At 49.0% G+C, this 20,834-nt stretch overlaps 1 protein-coding gene across 1 annotated transcript; it reads right to left on the reverse strand.

Annotated features, from left to right (window-relative positions):
- Positions 1–639: 639 nt before the first annotated feature.
- On the reverse strand, positions 640–9,143 carry ccdc180 (coiled-coil domain containing 180). Its single transcript, XM_055227090.1, has 16 exons — positions 9,005–9,143; positions 8,329–8,501; positions 6,510–6,679; positions 6,174–6,354; positions 5,942–6,088; positions 4,874–5,018; positions 4,465–4,578; positions 4,310–4,393; positions 3,347–3,430; positions 2,435–2,574; positions 2,325–2,374; positions 2,204–2,252; positions 1,883–1,957; positions 1,749–1,815; positions 1,326–1,464; positions 640–1,254 (listed from the first exon to the last, which is right to left on the reverse strand). The coding sequence occupies exons 2-16, from the start codon at positions 8,469–8,471 to the stop codon at positions 854–856; spliced, it is 1,989 nt and encodes a 662-aa protein (XP_055083065.1). The 5' UTR covers positions 8,472–8,501; positions 9,005–9,143; the 3' UTR covers positions 640–853.
- Positions 9,144–20,834: the final 11,691 nt, after the last annotated feature.

Raw genomic sequence — 20,834 nt, forward strand, 5'->3', positions numbered from 1 at the left:
CAGAGGACGAGGAGCTGTAACAGACAGAGGACGAGGAGCTGTAACAGACAGGACGAGGAGCTGTAACAGACAGAGGACGAGGAGCTGTAACAGACAGAGGACGAGGAGCTGTAACAGACAGGACGAGGAGCTGTAACAGACAGAGGACGAGGAGCTGTAACAGAGAGAGGACGAGGAGCTGTAACAGACAGGACGAGGAGCTGTAACAGACAGAGGACGAGGAGCTGTCACCTGTGTCCAGTGTGTGTCCTGAGCTCTGCGGTGTCTGTGTTTCCAGAGTTTTTTCCAGAGTTCGTTACGTCTGTGAAAGAAAAAGTTTGTGTAAAGTCTCACTAAAAACATGACTAAAGTGACCTCACCTGGAGCGGTCACCTCACCTGGAGCGGTCACCTCACCTGGAGCGGTCACCTCACCTGGAGCGGTCACCTCACCTGGAGCGGTCACCTCACCTGGAGCGGTCACCTCACGTGGAGCGGTCAGCGTCAGGTCCCACAGAGCGAGCAGCTGCTGCGTGAGAGCGTCCAGGGACACCACAAAGTCGTCTCCTGCCCGCTGCAAACACTCCTGTGTGTGTTTAGTGTTGTTGTTGTTGTTGTTGTTGTGTTGTTGTTGTTGTGTTTGTCTTCATGCAGGCCTTACCCTCTGGGCTGTGGCAGAACAGTAGATGGCGCTGTTGAGCTCTTGTTGTCGGTGCTGTTCTCTGAGCACAAGCTCCTGCAGAGCCTCAGCGCCAAGACACAGCCTCAGCTGCCGCACAATACGACTCTGAAACACACAACACACACACAAGACACAGCCTCAGCCGCCGCACAATACGACTCTGAAACACACAACACACACACAAGACACAGCCTCAGCCGCCGCACAATACGACTCTGAAACACACAACACACACACTAAACACACAGCCGCCGCACAATACGACTATGAAACACACAACACGTGTGCGTGTGGAGTGTGTGTGAATGTGTCTGGCGTGTGTGTGTGGCATGTGCATGTGTGCGATTGTGTCTGGCGTGTGTGTGTGTGGTGTGTGTGATTGTGTCTGGCGTGTGTGTGGTGTGTGCGTGTTCGCCGTGTGTGCGTTAAACACTTTTTCAGCCTCGCTCTCGGACACCGTCTGCTCGAGCTCCACCCTGAGCCGCTCCATCTCGGCGCTGAGCCGCTCCCGCCGCTGCTCCTCGTGTTCACGGAGGAGCCGCTCACAGACTTTATCACAGGTTTGTTCAAACGTGACCAGAAGCTTCAGGAAATCTGAGGAAACATCAGGATTCAGACGTCACATAATCATCACAAATATTATATAAAAGCTCTGATCACAGCACCTTTCTCACTGGAGCGGTGGAAACTCCTCGACTGCTCCACATATCCCAGAAGTCTTTGCTGCACGTGGGCGACCCACAGCTCCAGACTGTCCGGAACCAACAGGAAGTGACTGACACCAGGACTGCCCCGGTAGAAATCCTGAGAGAACGAGTAAAATGTGTCATTATCAGAGGCACAGAGCAGAGCCCCGCCCTCTGTGGAGTCTGTGCCCCGCCCTCTGTGGAGTCTGTGCCCCGCCCTCTGTGGAGTCTGTGCTCCGCCCTCTGCTCCGCCCTCTGTGCTCCGCCCTCTGTGCTCCGCCCTCTGTGCCCCGCCTTCTGTGGTTATACTGATCACATGTATCACAGTTCCCATTAAACTTGGTAAAACCTTTGTGTTGAAGGTGTTTTGTGATAAATATTAGATGAATAATCAGGCGTGACCTCGGCGGTGACCATCAGGACGTCAGTGACGTCCCACAGCAGAGCGCAGACTCTGGAGCTCAAACAGCTGCAGCACAAATCACAGGATTAGGTCAAAGTTAAGGTCGACTTCAGCACTGAGGGTCTTCACTCACGTCTCCTGTCCCGGCTCGGGTCTCGGCCCAAACGTCTGCAGCCTCCAGTCCACTCGGGGCGCTCTGCCTCCTCTCCTGAAAACACACAGCACCGACACCACAACACCACAGTCACACAATGACACACACACACACACACACACATCAAAAACAAAGAAATTAATTAAATGAATAAAGATCAGGGTCAGGTCTGTGTGACCCTGTGTGACCCTGCGTGACCCTGCGTGACCCTGCATGACCCCGTGTGACCCTGTGTGACCCTGTGTGACCCTGTGTGACTCTGACCCTGTGTGACCCTGTGTGACCCTGGTCAGAGTTTACCTCACTGCAGGACACTCGTCTTTCTTCTGAACAGGTCCAGCGCTCTGACCTGAGCACATGTCACATAAAGATGGAAAACAAGTTTTTGAATTTTAAAAAGCAGAACTGTGTCCAGACTCACAGGTTTGACCTGCTCCTCTTCTGGGCTCCGTGTCGGGGGACGTCCTGTCGCTGTAGGAGACATTCAGTCAGGACGATGTCGTGTGAAACGGGTGATTTAAACAGACAAACCTGTTTAGAGTTTGGATGAGCCCGAGCAGAGGGTCAGCGTGCAGTGCCCCTCTCGAGCCACAGGGGTGCAGCGCAGAGGGGGGGGGCAAGAGGTGCGCAGACAGAGAGGGGTCTTCCTGCAGAGGGCGCTGGTGTGAGTCCTATAAACAACAGCACATCAGTAGAGTTAAAATACAATATCCCTAATAAAAATATAGCAGAGAAAAAACATTCTTAAACATATTTATATATATTGTTTATATCTTATAACACACAGTATTTACAGACAGACATAGCTCTGTCAGTGGAGAAGTGCGGCCGTCTGCCGCTGAACGACTCGTGCGTCCACACATTATGAAGCAGGTTAGAAGAGCGTGGAAGAATTTGGTGCAGTGGTTGAGAGAGGACCTCCCTGTGGACCTCCCTGTGGACCTCCCTGTGGACCTCCCTGTGGACCTCACAGCTCTGTGTCCAAACACACTGTGGCACCTGAAGAACATCATCCTCAGAGTGTCCAGAAAGAGCAGATGTGTGTGGACTCTGAGGAGCAGGGACATGAGGACGTGGTCCACTCTGAGGTGGGGCTGGTGTCCACTCTGAGGTGGGGCTGGTGTCCACTCTGAGGTGGGGCTGGTGTCCACTCTGAGGTGGGGCTGGTAGGTCCTGTAGATGTTGAATGTGTCGTAGCTGGTCCAGGGTGTTCATGAGGTCAGAGGTCAGTGTAGTCTTTAGGGGTCTCTCTTCAATCGTCTCCATAGAGTCTTCGTCCTGTACTTCCAGCCTTCCGTATCTTTTTTCCAGACTCGTCTTTTCCAAACCAGGGTCTACGCTCACCGTGAACAGCGACTCAGCGGCACAATTTACTTCAACACAAGCATCAAACACTTTGGGTGAAAGTCACTGTTACTGTGCAGTAGTACTGCGTGTACACACCGAGGTAAAGTGAAGATACTGCGCCTGCTGTTGCAGCGTCCGACTGAGGACAGAGAATATGGACAACACCTGGGCTGGACACACCTGCAGATTTACACATGACATCATTACCTGCACATGCAGTTAGAGTGAACATGGCATTCCTACGGAATTCTGTCTAATCCTCATCTGAGGTCTAGATCCATGTGTTCAGGCCTGTACCTGTGTCTGTACCTGTGTCTGTACCTGTGTCTATGTCTGTGTCTGTGTCTGTGTCTGTGTCTGTGCCTGTGTCTGTGTCTGTGCCTGTGTCTGTACCTGTGTCTGTACCTGTGTCTGTGTCTGTACCTGTGTCTGTACCTGTGCCTGTGCCTGTGTCTGTGCCTGTGTCTGTGTCTGTGTCTGTGTCTGTGTCTGTACCTGTGTCTGTACCTGTGTCTGTACCTGTGTCTGTACCTGTGTCTGTACCTGTGTCTGTGCCTGTGTCTGTGCCTGTGTCTGTACCTGTGTCTGTACCTGTGTCTGTACCTGTGTCTGTACCTGTGTCTGTGCCTGTACCTGTGTCTGTGTCTGTACCTGTGTCTATGTCTGTACCTGTGTCTGTGTCTGTGTCTGTGTCTGTGTCTGTGTCTGTGTCTGTGCCTGTGCCTGTGTCTGTGCCTGTGTCTGTGCCTGTGCCTGTGCCTGTGCCTGTGCCTGTGTCTGTGCCTGTGTCTGTGCCTGTGTCTGTGTCTGTGCCTGTGTCTGTGCCTGTGTCTGTGCCTGTGTCTGTGCCTGTGTCTGTGCCTGTGTCTGTACCTGTGCCTGTACCTGTGTCTGTGCCTGTGCCTGTGTCTGTGCCTGTGCCTGTGTCTGTGTCTGTGTCTGTGTCTGTGTCTGTGTCTGTGTCTGTGTCTGTGTCTGTGTCTGTGTCTGTGCCTGTGTCTGTGCCTGTGTCTGTGTCTGTGTCTGTGTCTGTGTCTGTGTCTGTGTCTGTGTCTGTACCTGTGTCTCACTGTCTCCCAGAAGACTCTGAAGTTCTTGAATCTTGCTGGTGGCTTCAGACTGATGCTGATTTCCGATGGCAGCCTGAAAATGTCCACACTTCAGTTTCAACAGTAAACACATTTGTGTTTTGTCACTTGTGACATTCCACATACCACAGACTTGATCTTGATTTGAGCACTGCGGAGGATGTTCTGGATTTTTTCCACAAACAAGAACTCGGACTTGAGTGAAGTCAACTTGTCCTGCAGACTGTACACCTCCCGGAGCTGAGGCACAGACCTGAATGAGACCTGCACTCTGGAGCTGAACCTACATCTCATCATCACCTCATCATTACGTCATCATTACCTCATCACCTCGTCATTGTCATCATCACCTCATTACCTCATCACCTCATTACGTCATCATCACCTCATCACCACCTCATCATTACGTCATCACCTCATCACCTCGTCATTACGTCATCATCACCTCATCACCACCTCATCATTACGTCATCACCTCATCACCTCGTCATCACCACCTCATCATCTCATGACCTCATCGTCATGACCTCATCACCTGCTGTAAAGTCCTTGGGTGACAGGCCTCCAGCTGACGATGGATGGACTCTTCCTCCGCATTGATCTTTTTCATTTCGTTCTTCAGCCTCTTCTGAAACATTTTGATCTCATGAGGCGTGAAGTCTCCTCCTTCACTAAACAGTCTGTGAAAACACAAGACAACACAAAATGTGTATTTGTACTATAGATCTATATGTGTGTGTGCGTGTGTGTATGTAGGTGTGTGTGTGTGGGGGTGTGTAGGTGTGTGTGGGGGTGTGTGTGTGTGTGTGGGTGTACATGTGTATGTGTATATAAGTGTGTGTATATGTATGTGTGTGTATATGTGTGTGTTTGTGCATGTGTGTGTATATGTATGTGTATGTCTTTAATAAGTCATGTTTACTCTGTTGTTCTGATGCTGCTGTTGTTTATATTTTCTCCCTTTAAGTATTTCATTTGATTTTTTAAGCATATCTTTTTAACTTTGTGTTTTTAACTTATTTGTATTTGTATTTATTCAGTGTGTTTATGTTGCACTTTTTCACTGTATCAAGTTCCTGGTTTGTGAACTGTGTTCACAGACTATGGCAATAAAAGTCTAATGATTCTGATTCTGATGTGTGTATATGTATATGTGTGTATGAGTGTGTGTTTGTGTGTGTGTATATGTATACATGTAAGGGTGTGTGTGTGTGTGTGTGTGTGTGTATGTGTGTGTATGTGTGTGTGGGTGCTCGGCAGCGAGCGCCCGGTGGCCGGGCCGACCTCCTCTGGACCCACCACCTGTGGAGGATCCATGAGGGGCCTCCTGACGCCTCCTGACGCCTCCTGACGCCTCCTGACGCCTCCTGACGCCTCCTGACGCCTCCTGACGCCTCCTGACGCCTCCTGACGCCTCCTGGGGAGGTGTTCTGGGCACGTCCCTCTGGGGGGAGGCCCCGGGGAAAAGTGGAACAAAATGGATGGAATTCCTTCGATATGAAATGATTTTCTGACATTTAATTTAAGTAACTGAATGTAAAGTGTTTATGAAACAAACTTAAAAAAGAGATGATGCAAAATGATAAAATAAAAATCCTGTGACCTGAAGGAGCGGAGCAGCTGTGACGTCGTCTGTTTCAGCTGCTCCACTTGGACCTGCACATTTTTCCTGAAGTTGGTCTGAGATATTCGTGTTTCTGCCATGTGGTTCTGGAGATACTCCCTCAGGCCGGAGTCGAGGGTCTGCGCTCTGCAGCAGAGACAGAATCACGTGGTTCACACACAGAGGAGGACGAGAGCGGTCAGTCTGAAGCGATGGACGAGCGGAGACGTACCGCCGAAGGCTGTCCACAGACTGAAGGCTGCTCTCCAAACTGGACACTGTCCTCAGGAAGGTCCGGTTCCTCTCGTCCACAAACTCCAGGAGCTCGTTCAGATCAGAGCTGAGGCAGGACAGAGTCTGGGACACGTTTCCACAGTGAAGATCGACCTGCTCCTGGTGCAGCCGCAGCTCCGCTACAAAACACAAGAGCTGATAATTAAAATAAATAAGAAGAAGAAGAAGAAGAAGCTCCTGTTGTAGCCGCAGCTGCCCTGGGGCAGACCGACTCACACCACTGAGGCAACGCGCTGAAGCCCAAAAACACACTGAGTTTTTAAAGTGTTTGTACCGAGTCGCGGTCGGACGATAAACAGACGGACGTTCTGAGCACTGAGCCGCCGCAGAGTCAGGTCCTGCTCCGTGAGCGCCCCCTGTCTGTGGTGACACAGAAGTGACTCAGACCACAGCATCAGCTCACGGAAGTGAAACTCCACACGGTCCAAAAAGAGACTCCTGAACCTGAACACACAGAGAACACACTTAACACACACTAAAGACACACTGAACACACTGAACACACACTGAACACACAGAGAACACACTGAACACACACTAAAGACACACTGAACACACACTGAACACACACTGAACACACACTGAACACACTGAACACACACTGAACACACCGAACACACAGAGAACACACTGAACACACAGAGCACACAGAGAACACACTGAACACACAGAGAACACACTGAACACACACTAAAGACACACTGAACACACACTGAACACACCGAACACACAGAGCACACAGAGCACACACTGAACACACACTGAACACACAGAGAACACACTGAACACACAGAGCACACAGAGAACACACTGAACACACAGAGAACACACTGAACACACACTAAAGACACACTGAACACACCGAACACACAGAGCACACAGAGCACACACTGAACACACACTGAACACACAGAGAACACACTTAACACACACTAAAGACACACTGAACACACAGAGCACACAGAGCACACACTGAACACACACTGAACACACACTGAACACACACTGAACACACACTGAACACACAGAGAACACACAGAGAACACACACTGAACACACACTAAAGACACACTGAACACACTGAACACACACTGAACACACCCTGAACACACAGAGAACACACTGAACACACACTAAAGACACACTGAACACACAGAGAACACACTGAACACACACTAAAGACACACTGAACACACACTGAACACACAGAACACACACTGAACACACAGAGCACACACTGAACACACAGAGCACACAGAGAACACACTGAACACACAGAGAACACACTGAACACACTAAAGACACACTGAACACACTGAACACACACTGAACACAGAGAGAACACACTGAACACACACTGAACACACAGAGAACACACTGAACACACACTAAAGACACACTGAACACACTGAACACACAGAGCACACACTGAACACACAGAGAACACACTGAACACACACTAAAGACACACTGAACACACTGAACACACACTGAACACACAGAGAACACACTGAACACACACTGAACACACTGAACACTGAACACACAGAGCACACACTGAACACACACAGAACACACAGAACACACTGAACACACACTAAAGACACACTGAACACACAGAGAACACACTGAACACACACTGAACACACACTAAAGACACACTGAACACACACTGAACACACTGAACACACACTAAAGACACACAGAACACACACTGAACACAGTGAACACACTGAACACTGAACGCATAAAGAACACACACACACACTGAACACACACCTGTGAACACGGTGAACACACAGAACCAACTGCACACACACACAGAAAACACACCCATGAACACACACAACACACTCATGATGATACAGAACACACACGTTCTGAGTAAGGGGGTGTGTGTGTGGGGGGTGTGTGTGTGTGTGTGGGGGTGGGTGTGTGTGTGTGTGTGTGTGTGCACATTGGTTAAATCCTGATCCTCACATTTTTTAAACAAATCCAACACGGCAGAATTATATATAAATAAGCACATTTTTTAGTTGAGGTGATCACACAGACTTAGACGTTTGTAGATGATGAGACTGTGAGGTCACTACCTGCTGAGCGTCTGACGGAGCAGCACCACCGGAAACACCTGGATCTGTGTGGTCCTCAGAGGGACCTCGGGGGAAGGGCATCTGAACGACGGCCCCTTGTACCTGACGCCGCTGGACGAGATAAACTCCTCCAAACTGTTCATGTCGCACAAATCACAGATCCAAACATCGACCTGCAGCAAACACACACGAGGAGTGTGAGAGCAAACACACACACGAGGAGTGTGAGAGCAGACACACACACGAGGAGTGTGAGAGCAGACACACACACAAGGAGACACACACACGAGGAGTGTGAGAGCAGACACACACACGAGGAGACACACACACGAGGAGTGTGAGAGCAGACACACACACGAGGAGTGTGAGAGCAGACACACACACGAGGAGACACACACACGAGGAGTGTGAGAGCAGACACACACACGAGGAGACACACACACGAGGAGTGTGAGAGCAGACACACACACGAGGAGACACACACACGAGGAGTGTGAGAGCAGACACACACACGAGGAGACACACACACGAGGAGTGTGAGAGCAGACACACACACGAGGAGACACACACACGAGGAGTGTGAGAGCAGACACACACATGAGGAGACACACACACGAGGAGTGTGAGAGCAGACACACACACGAGGAGTGTGAGAGCAGACACACACACTTCTCACCTGATCTGGTGCAGTGTTCACCTCCTGTTTCTCTTTTTCTACAGCAACTGAAGCTTCTAAAGTGGAATCTACTAAAGGAACAAAGGTGTCAGAGAACACACTCTCTCACACACACACACACACACACGCCAACGCCCTCTCACACACACACACACACAAACACACCCCCACTCTCACACACACCCCCCGACACACTCGCTCTTACGCACCCACACCCTGACACACCCCCTCACAAACACACACACACCCTCACACATACACACACACCCCGACACACACACTCACACCCCCACACCCCCACAGACACACGCACACCCCGACACACCCCCTCACAAACACACACACACCCTCACACATACACACACACCCCGACACACGCACTCACACACACACACACACACCCCGACACACACACTCACACACACACACACCCACAGACACACGCACTCACACACACACACACCCACAGACACACACTCACACACGCTGTGGGCTGTGCTGTCCCTCTGAGCCCTCAAGAACTTTACAAACAGGCCATGAGGAGACAGACCAGGAGCATTCTCTCTGACCCGACATATGTGTTGTTCCCTGAGTATGAACTGTTGAGTTCGGGGAGGAGGTACAGGGCACCACGGTGGAAATATAACAGATATAAACATTCATTTGTGCCTGTTTCGGTGGAACTGTTAAATGATAAATGATGTAGAAATGAGTGTGTGTGTTGAGAGAGATGTACTGCACCCTGGGTATGGTTTTGTTTGTTTTTTGTGATGTGAGCCCATTGGTCTAAGAAAAATTTCTCCTAAGGGAGACAAATAAAGAAATCTTGAATCTTGAATCACACACACAGACACACACTCACTGACCTAAGTCACTGAATTCTGAGCCAAACTCATGAAGTCTCTGAAAAACAAAAGTAAACAGTTCAGATAATGAAAGAACAGGTTTGATTCTGCTGATGTGTGTGTGTGTGTGTGTGTGTGTGTGTGTGTGTGTGTGTGTGTGTGTGGGGGTGAGTTTGTACATGTGTGTGTGTCTGTCTGTCTGTATGTGCGTGTGCGTCTGTATGTGTGCATGTGTGTCTGTATGTGTATGTGTACGTGTGTGTGTACTTCTGTTACCGGCCTGTAGGTGTCGCTGAGGTGGAACAGAGCACTGAGGCGGCTGCTGTAGTTTTGCAGCTCCAGGACAAACAGAGCAGGAAGTTTGTCCAACACAGAGACCTGATCCAACAGGTTCTGTCCAGAGCTACAGACACAGAGACACACACAGATAAAACACACAAAACACACAGATAAAACGCACAAAACACACAAAACACTCAGATAAAACACACAAAACACACAAAACACTCAGATAAAACACTCACATAAAACACACAAAACACTCACACAAAACACTCAGATAAAACACTCAAATAAAACACCCATAAACTCATGTAAATGGAATAATCAAAGTTATAATAATGTGAAATATTGTGTAAAGTAATTGAAGTTTTCCTCAGTGTAACTCTGCACGTCTCAGGGTCTGTCCCATTGTGTTTGTTTATCTTCAGTTTTTGTACCTTTCATGAAGCTCCTGGAGACTCCTCAGGGCTTTGTCCAGAGACACGTTCAGCGCCTCCTCGCTGCTCTCCTGTCGGAGCGAGCTCAGCTGCTCCTCCAAGTGGACTGTTTTTCTCTAAAATATAAATATATTTAGAGGTTACGAGGATCTAACCTCTAAATCTAAACAGACATCGTCACCTGTAACTGTTCCTTCTGGCGGTGCCTGAGCTCCTCCACGTCTCGTTGGACTTTTGTTTCTATATTTTTGAGGCGGGAGCAGTGCTCCTCCCACAGAGCCGCGGCTCGCTGCACCAAACCAAACACAGAGCTGCTTAATGACAGACTGTGGCGGCTCACACGGTCACAGTTTACCTGTACAACACAGAGAGATGTAGGTTCAGATGGTTCACAACGGTTTCAAGTATGAAGCCCTACTCACGTCAAACGCGGCCAATCGTTCGTCAGCTTTGCTCTGACTCTGACCAATCAGAGGTAAGAGGCGGAACTGTACAACGTCAGTGACCTGAGCCTCCGACAGCTGCAGAGCTCGGAGAGAATCCTGAGGACGATTAAAGATATTTGAATGTAGTAAAAGCTCGTAGGATATTGTGGTGATACCTCACAGCGGTGAACCTCCTCAAGCCGCTCCTGCCAGGTCAGATCACAGCAGTGGCGGAGGCACTTCGCCAGATCAGCGTGGAGTCCATCTATGAATGAACAGCAAAATGTTTTAATCTTTTATAAAAATGTGCGAAAACAGGAAAGAAAACAATAGAAACATTTACCAATTTGAAGATTATCACTTTTCAGTTGGTCAAACCAATCAGATGCCAGCACAGAGCTGCAGGTAGGGGGCGCCAGTGAACTAGAAAGAGTCATTTTTATTATTTTTGTCTCAAAATATAATAAAGACGTGTATATAGATGTATACAAATATGTATAAATATGATACAGATGTGTATATAGATATATACAGACGTGTATATAGATACATACAGATGTACAGACACATACAGAGGAGGTCCTGACCTCAGGCCGCTGACCGTCTCGTGGCGTTTGGCGTTCGCTCGTCTCAGGCTCTGATGGATTTTCTGAATCTCTGGCTCCTCAGAGAAAAGCTCCTCGTCCAGGGCCTCACTGCACAAGTCACTGAAGAGAAAATATTAAAAATATTCTGTAAATCTTACAAAACCATAACCACTGGAGGAGGAGCAAGAGGAGGAGCAGGAGCAGAAGAAGGTACAGGAGCAGGAGGAGGTGCAGGAGGAGGAGGAGGTGCAGGAGGAGGATGTGCAGGTTGTGTGCACCTATTAAATGTATTTGTTTCACTGTTTCACAGTGTTTCACCTGAAGCGTTCTATAATCTGCTGGATTCTGCTGCTCCTCCTCTTCTCCACACAGTCCTCCCAGAGCTGGTGGAGCGCTGACGCCCCCTGTAGGTTTGACACCAGCAGGTGGAGGCGCAGCTGGTATAAACTGCGGCAGTTCGCCAACAGAGACTGATTCAACATCTGTGAAGTTAAAGAAAAATATTAAAGAAAAATCCTCTGATCAGATCCACATTTGAGTAATCTAGTGATCTCTCCAGGGCCATAATCAAACCCTGTACTTAGGCCCACAAGCCTACGTAAAACACCCCCTCTTTATACCCCCTAGAAGTAAGTACCCCCTCTTTAATTCATTTCAATTCATTTTATTTTTGTAACGCCCAAAATCACAACAACAGTTGTCTGAAGGGCGTTCATGTTTTGGTTGATGGGGGAAACCGGAGTACCCGGAGGAAACCCATCCAGACACGAGGAGAAACATGAAAAACTCCACACAGAAAGGCCTGGTGACCCGGGGATCCAACCACTTACCACAATTGAACTTTATACCCCACAGAAGTAAGTACCCTGATGTTTTGGTGTTGTTGCTCTAGAGTCTGACCGTTGCCTTGGCGTGGAGAAGTCGTTGGACGTCAAACAGAGACAAACAGTTGATCTTCTCCAGGAGACCACAGTGTTTCTTCAGCGCGGCTCGAATCTAAACATTAAAAACTGTATTCATTTATTTTTATTCATGGCTCATTTTTATCTGTGACGAACATTGACATTTAAACTGTGACCTCTGACCTGAACCGTCCTGTGTGTTTCACTCTGACGCATTTTACAATAAAACTCCACAATTCTGCTCCTTTTCACCTTCACCTCCTCCTCCACCTCCTCCCACAGAGAACACAGCTCCTGATGATACAGAGACACACAAAATGAACAAATAAATAAACATACACACACACACACACACCTGCAGATTGTGTGACTTCAGGTCTTCTGCTCGTTTCATTCTCTGACTCAGGTCGTCGAGTCTCAGGTCGACCTCTCGCAGTGATGTCAGCAGCTCCTCACTGTTTAGTCTCACACTCGACTCAAACGTCTGTGTGAACACAAACGCACAACAGTACGTCACACCTCAGAGCTCCTTTAAAGACCCGAGTGACTGAAACTGACGCCCTCGTTTCAGCTGAAATGTGACGTCATCACCTTGGAGACGACGCTCAGCTCTGTGTCCAGCTCACACAGTGTTTCTTGGTGTTTTGTCATTTTCCTCTTGGACAAACGCTCAATGACGTCTGAACTGGAACCGCGGGTCACTACAGAAAAACACGAACAACATGAACAACACGAACAACACGAACAACAGGAACAAGACAAACAACAGGAACAAGACAAACAACAGGAACAAGACAAACATGAACAACAGGAACAACAGGAACAAGACAAACAACAGGAACAAGACAAACACCAGGAACAAGACAAACAACATGAACAACACGAACAACAGGAACAACACGAACAACAGGAACAACACGAACAACAGGAACAACACGAACAACAGGAACAAGACAAACACCAGGAACAACACGAACAACAGGAACAACACGAACAACAGGAACAAGACAAACACCAGGAACAACACGAACAACAGGAACAACACGAACAACAGGAACAAGACAAACACCAGGAACAAGACAAACAACATGAACAAGACAAACAACAGGAACAAGACAAACAACATGAACAAGACAAACAACAGGAACAAGACAAACAACATGAACAAGACAAACAGGAACAACATAAACAACACGAACAACAGGAACAACACGAACAAGACAAACAACAGGAACAAGACAAACAACAGGAACAACATAAACAACACGAACAACAGGAACAACACGAACAAGACAAACAACAGGAACAAGACAAACAACAGGAACAACACGAACAACAGGAACAACACGAACAACAGGAACAAGACAAACAACAGGAACAACACGAACAACAGGAACAACACGAACAACAGGAACAAGACAAACACCAGGAACAACACGAACAACAGGAACAACACGAACAACAGGAACAAGACAAACACCAGGAACAAGACAAACAACATGAACAAGACAAACAACAGGAACAAGACAAACAACATGAACAAGACAAACAACAGGAACAAGACAAACAACATGAAGAAGACAAACAGGAACAACATAAACAACACGAACAACAGGAACAACACGAACAAGACAAACAACAGGAACAAGACAAACAACAGGAACAACATAAACAACACGAACAACAGGAACAACACGAACAAGACAAACAACAGGAACAACACGAACAGGAATGTGATGTGATCCAAGATGGCGCCACGTACGGTCGCCCTGGTGATTTGGTGCGCTGTGTGTTTTTTGTTTTTGTGTGTTTGTCCTGTGTTCGCTCTTACACCCGTGAAGAGCTCTTATCCATCAGAACTACCACTCCTGTCGATCTACTGCCGGTCTTTTTAGTTCCTGCAGTAGATTTTGTTCACTCTTTGGCCAAAAGAGTGAGACGCCGAAGACGAGGAAAGCGGGCAGGGGCCTTGGTGCGCCTCCGGAGACGCGGCGCTCGCCCCTACCTGGAATTTTCCTGTCTAACGTTCGCTCACTCAGCAACAAGACGGACGAACTGGCGCTGCTGATGAGGAGAAACAAAGACTTGTCTTCCTCTTGCGTCTTATGCTTCACGGAGACATGGCTCAATGAGCGTATCCCGGACTGTGCGCTTCAACTGGAGGGATTCCAGCTCCTCCACACGGACAGACAACGGGGACTCTCCGTGGGAAAGACGAAAGGTGGAGGTGTCTGTTTCTTCATCAACAACGCCTGGTGTACGGATGTGACTGTGATCTCCCAACACTGCTCTCCCGCCGTGGAATATCTGTTCATTAACCGTAGGCCTTTCTATTCTCCACGTGAGTTCACTTCATTCATTCTGGACACGCACGAGGCCCAGCGCTCGCGGAGCAGATTCTGGATGTGGAGCGAACCTTCCCGGACTCTTTACTGATCCTCCTGGGGGATTTTAATAAAGGAAATCTGAGCCAGGAACTGCCCAAATATAAACAGTTTATTAATTGCCCGACGAGAGAGCAGAAGACACTAGATCACTGTTACACAACGGTCAGTGGAGCCTACAGAGCCTACAGAGCCCATAGAACCTACAGAGCCTACAGAGCCCATAGAACCTACAGAGCCTACAGAGCCGTGCCCCGCGCTGCTCTAGGATACTCTGATCACGTCATGGTTCACCTCATCCCTGCTTACAAACAACGGCTGAAACTCTCCAAACCTGCTGTGAGGACTTCTAAGAAGTGGACCAGTGAGGCTGTGGAGGAGCTTCGCACGTGTTTGGACACTACAGACTGGGATGTGTTCAAGGCCACAGACAGTTTGGATGAGGACACAGACACTGTGACATCATACATTCAGTTCTGTGAGGACAGCATCGTTCCATCATGCACCAGGGCGACTTTTAACAACGACAAACCCTGGTTCACACCCAGACTGAGACATTTGAGGAGGGAAAAGGAGATGGCTTTCAGGGCAGGAGATCGTGAAGGCTACAGGCGTTGCAAGTATGCGTTTAGCGAAAAGGCTAAAGCGAAATACAATACACGTCTGGAGCAGCAATTCTCCACCAACGACTCTGCTTCTGTCTGGAGAGGGTTTAGGCAAATCACCAACTACAGGCCCAAAGCCCCTCGCGCCGTGGACAACAAACAACTAGCAGAAAAGTTAAACGGCTTTTATGCGAGGTTTGAAGTTTCACACCCCTCCCCCTCCTCCCCCACCATCATGGACATTACCTCCAAACCAACCTCGGACCCCCCCCTCCTCCCCCACTGCCCTCACAGTTGTGGAGCAGGACGTGACTAAACTTTTCAGGAAGCAGAATCCCCGTAAGGCCGCGGGCCCAGACGGTGTCTCTCCTTCCACCCTTAGACACTGTGCTGAGGAACTGGCTCCTGTCTTCACGGACATTTTTAACACCTCCCTGGAGTCATGTCACGTCCCAGCCTGCTTCAAGCTGTCCACCATTGTCCCCGTCCCCAAGAAGCCCAGGATCACTGGACTTAATGACTACAGACCTGTGGCGCTGACGTCCGTAGTCATGAAGTCATTTGAGCGCCTGGTCCTGCACCACCTCAAGTCCCTCACCTCCCCCCTCCTGGACCCTCTGCAGTTTGCCTACAGAGCCAATCGGTCTGTGGACGACGCCATTAACCTGGCCCTTCACTTCATCCTCCAGCATCTGGACTCCCCGGGAACCTACGCCAGGATCCTGTTTGTGGACTTCAGCTCTGCATTCAACACCATCCTCCCTGCTCTGCTCCAGGACAAGCTCAGCTCAACGTGCCTGACTCCACCTGCAGATGGATCACTGACTTCCTGACAGACAGGAGACAGCGCGTGCGGCTGGGGAAGAATGTCTCGGACACCCGGACTATCAGCACAGGATCTCCACAGGGCTGTGTACTTTCTCCCCTGCTCTTCTCCCTGTACACCAACTGCTGCACCTCCAGCCACGACTCCGTCAAACTGGTTAAGTTTGCGGATGACACCACCCTCATCGGACTCATCTCGGACGGCGATGAGTCTGCTACAGGAGGGAGGTGGACCGGCTGGTGTCCTGGTGCAGCAGCAACAACCTGGAGCTCAACGCCCAGAAGACAGTGGAGATGATCGTGGACTTCAGGAAAGTCACAGCCCCCCTGCCTCCCCTCACCCTGACGGACTCCCCCATCACCACTGTGGACTCTTTCCGCTTCCTGGGCACCTGCATCACCCAGGATCTCAAGTGGGAGCCGACCATCAGCTCCCTCATCAAGAAAGCCCAGCAGAGGATGTTCCACCTGCGGCAGCTGAGGAAACTCAAGCTGCCAGTCCAGATGATGGTGCAGTTTTACACTTCCATCATTGAGTCCATCCTCACCTCCTCCATCACTGTGTGGTTCACTGGGGCCAGGGACAGAGACTGCAGCACATTGTGCCTCTGCTGAGAAGGTGATTGGCTGCTCCTTCCATCTCTACAGGACCTGTACGTCTCCAGGACTCGGGGCGAGCAGGCCGTATAGCAGCTGACACTTCTCACCCTGGACATGGACTATTTGAGCCACTTCCCTCTGGCAGGAGGCTACGGTCCATTGGGACCAGAACCTCTCGCCATAAGAACAGTTTCTTCCCCTCTGCTGTTTGTCTCATGACACTTTATAATATCTGCACTAAACTGGACACTTTATAACACCGGTCACTTTAATAAGCCACTTTGCACTGTTGTTCTGATGCTGCTGTTGTTTATATTTTCTCCCTTTAAGTATTTCATTTGATTTTTTAAGCATATCTTTTTAACTTTGTGCATGCCCTTATTTGTATTTGTATTTATTCAGTGTGTTTATGTTGCACTTTTTCACCGTATCAAGTTCCTGGTTTGTGAACTGTGTTCACAGACTATGGCAATAAAAGTCTAATGATTCTGAGGAACAACAGGAACAAGACAAACAACACGAACAACATAAACAACATGAACAACAGGAACAAGACAAACAGGAACAACATAAACAGTTAACAGTGTTAACAACACTGATACAAACCCAGAGTGTCCGGGAGTGCGCTCACGTCCTCACTGTCGTCACTGTCAACAACTTCTTTTTCACTAAAATCATAAAATATCGTGATATTCCGCACATACGTTCTCTTTTTGTGTTGTTTACCTGTTGGCCGAGCTGCAGTCTGTGTGACTCTGGACACTCTGGTCTTTCCACGCGGCCAGAAGAGAACGGGACAACTGCACCTGGACAAGGCTCTGGGTTAAGACTTAAGTGTGGCTCACACACACACTGTGATAAAAGAGCCACAACTCACACACACACTGTGATAAAAGAGCCACAACTCACACACTGTGATAAAAGAGCCACAACTCACACACACACACTGTGATAAAAGAGCCACAACTCACACACACACTGTGATAAAAGAGCCACAACTCACACACTGTGATAAAAGAGCCACAACTCACACACACACACACTGTGATAAAAGAGCCACAACTCACACACTGTGATAAAAGAGCCACAACTCACACACACACTGTGATAAAAGAGCCACAACTCACACACACACACACTGTGATAAAAGAGCCACAACTCACACACACACACACTGTGATAAAAGAGCCACAACTCACACACACACTGTGATAAAAGAGCCACAACTCACACACTGTGATAAAAGAGCCACAACTCACACACACTGTGATAAAAGAGCCACAACTCACACACACACACACACACACACTGTGATAAAAGAGCCACAACTCACACACACACACACACTGTGATAAAAGAGCCACAACTCACACACACACTGTGATAAAAGAGCCACAACTCACACACACACTGTGATAAAAGAGCCACAACTCACACACTGTGATAAAAGAGCCACAACTCACACACACACACACACTGTGATAAAAGAGCCACAACTCACACACACACTGTGATAAAAGAGCCACAACTCACACACTGTGATAAAAGAGCCACAACTCACACACACACTGTGATAAAAGAGCCACAACTCACACACTGTGATAAAAGAGCCACAACTCACACACTGTGATAAAAGAGCCACAACTCACACACTGTGATAAAAGAGCCACAACTCACACACTGTGATAAAAGAGCCACAACTCACACACACACTGTGATAAAAGAGCCACAACTCACACACTGTGATAAAAGAGCCACAACTCACACACTCACACACTGTGATAAAAGAGCCACAACTCACACACACACTGTGATAAAAGAGCCACAACTCACACACTGTGATAAAAGAGCCACAACTCACACACTGTGATAAAAGAGCCACAACTCACACACTCACACACTGTGATAAAAGAGCCACAACTCACACACACACACACTGTGATAAAAGAGCCACAACTCACACACACACTGTGATAAAAGAGCCACAACTCACACACTGTGATAAAAGAGCCACAACTCACACACACACACTGTGATAAAAGAGCCACAACTCACACACACACTGTGATAAAAGAGCCACAACTCACACACTGTGATAAAAGAGCCACAACTCACACACTGTGATAAAAGAGCCACAACTCACACACACACTGTGATAAAAGAGCCACAACTCACACACTGTGATAAAAGAGCCACAACTCACACACACACTGTGATAAAAGAGCCACAACTCACACACTGTGATAAAAGAGCCACAACTCACACACTGTGATAAAAGAGCCACAACTCACACACTGTGATAAAAGAGCCACAACTCACACACTGTGATAAAAGAGCCACAACTCACACACACACACTGTGATAAAAGAGCCACAACTCACACACTGTGATAAAAGAGCCACAACTCACACACTGTGATAAAAGAGCCACAACTCACACACTGTGATAAAAGAGCCACAACTCACACACTCACACACTGTGATAAAAGAGCCACAACTCACACACACACTGTGATAAAAGAGCCACAACTCACACACTGTGATAAAAGAGCCACAACTCACACACACACACACACTGTGATAAAAGAGCCACAACTCACACACACACTGTGATAAAAGAGCCACAACTCACACACTGTGATAAAAGAGCCACAACTCACACACACACACTGTGATAAAAGAGCCACAACTCACACACTGTGATAAAAGAGCCACAACTCACCCCCCTGTTTTGTTCGTTACCTGCGCGTCAAACATTTGTCTGTAAACTCCACTCGGGGCCGCTCTGCTCTGGCTCAGGCCGATGCTCAGTGCGCCCTGTCCGGGTCCAGAGTGGCTCACTCCGGCCCCTCCGCGGGGTCCTCCGGCCCGGGGTCCTGGGGCTGGACGCTCAAAAACTTCTCCATTTTCTTCGCAGTTCTTGTTCATTTTAAACCTTTCACCAAGACGAGGACTTCACCGGTACAATCTCCGCGTCTGTGTTTCCATAGCAACGCCTCAGAAACCACGCCCCCGCGAGGAGCACCACCCCCCCGCGAGGAGCACCACCACCCCGCGAGGAGCACCACCTCCCAGGAGGACCAGCACCAGTGACGTGCATTCAGGTGAGCCAGAGCCTCGCCTGTCAATCTTGGGAAAAAAAACCCAAAATCTTAATTCTAAAATATAATAAACGTTAATATGTCGTAATGGCAGGTGCAGGTGCGGACCAAGGAGCGCAGACTCGGGGCAAGTTCAGTGTTTATTCACAATTTGTGCAGAAACATAAGTCAATAGTTCATAAGTCACAAACGGGGAGCGGGAGGCAGACCAGGCGGGCGTCGTGCAGAGCGGGGACGGGGAGCCAGGACCGGAGCGAGGACAGGAACGAGACCAGGAACGAGACCAGGAACGAGGCCAGGGCGAGCCGAGCAGGAGTAATCCAGAGACCCAGGGCGGGAGACGAGGAGCAAGACGGAGACCCAGACAGGACAGGAGGCGAAGACAAAGGGTGGACTGTACCGGAGCTGGGGTGCGGAGGCAGGAGCAGGAACGTTGACACGCGGACGGTCTGGCCCCGAGTGTCTGAAGCTCGTCCATCTTAAGCTCCGCAGCAGGTGGAGGTGATTGAGCTGGTGCTCCAGGTGCGGGAGGGGGAGGAGACACAGGGAGACACAGGGAGACACAGGGAGACACGGGGAGACACAGGGAGACACGGGGAGACACAAGAGGCAGATAACGCGCCTCAGGACATAATATTTGTCATCTAGTGTGTTTTATAAAACACTCACACTGTGTCATCCTCACACTGTGTCACTCCTCACACTGTGTCACTCCTCACACTGGGTCACTCCTCACACTGTGTCACTCCTCACACTGGGTCACTCCTCACACTGTGTCACTCCTCACACTGGGTCACTCCTTAGTGTCACTCTAAACCCTGTACCCCGTGCCTCTAAA

Source organism: Periophthalmus magnuspinnatus, chromosome 15, assembly GCF_009829125.3.
Source record: "Periophthalmus magnuspinnatus isolate fPerMag1 chromosome 15, fPerMag1.2.pri, whole genome shotgun sequence".
NCBI classification, from domain to species: domain Eukaryota; kingdom Metazoa; phylum Chordata; class Actinopteri; order Gobiiformes; family Gobiidae; genus Periophthalmus; species Periophthalmus magnuspinnatus.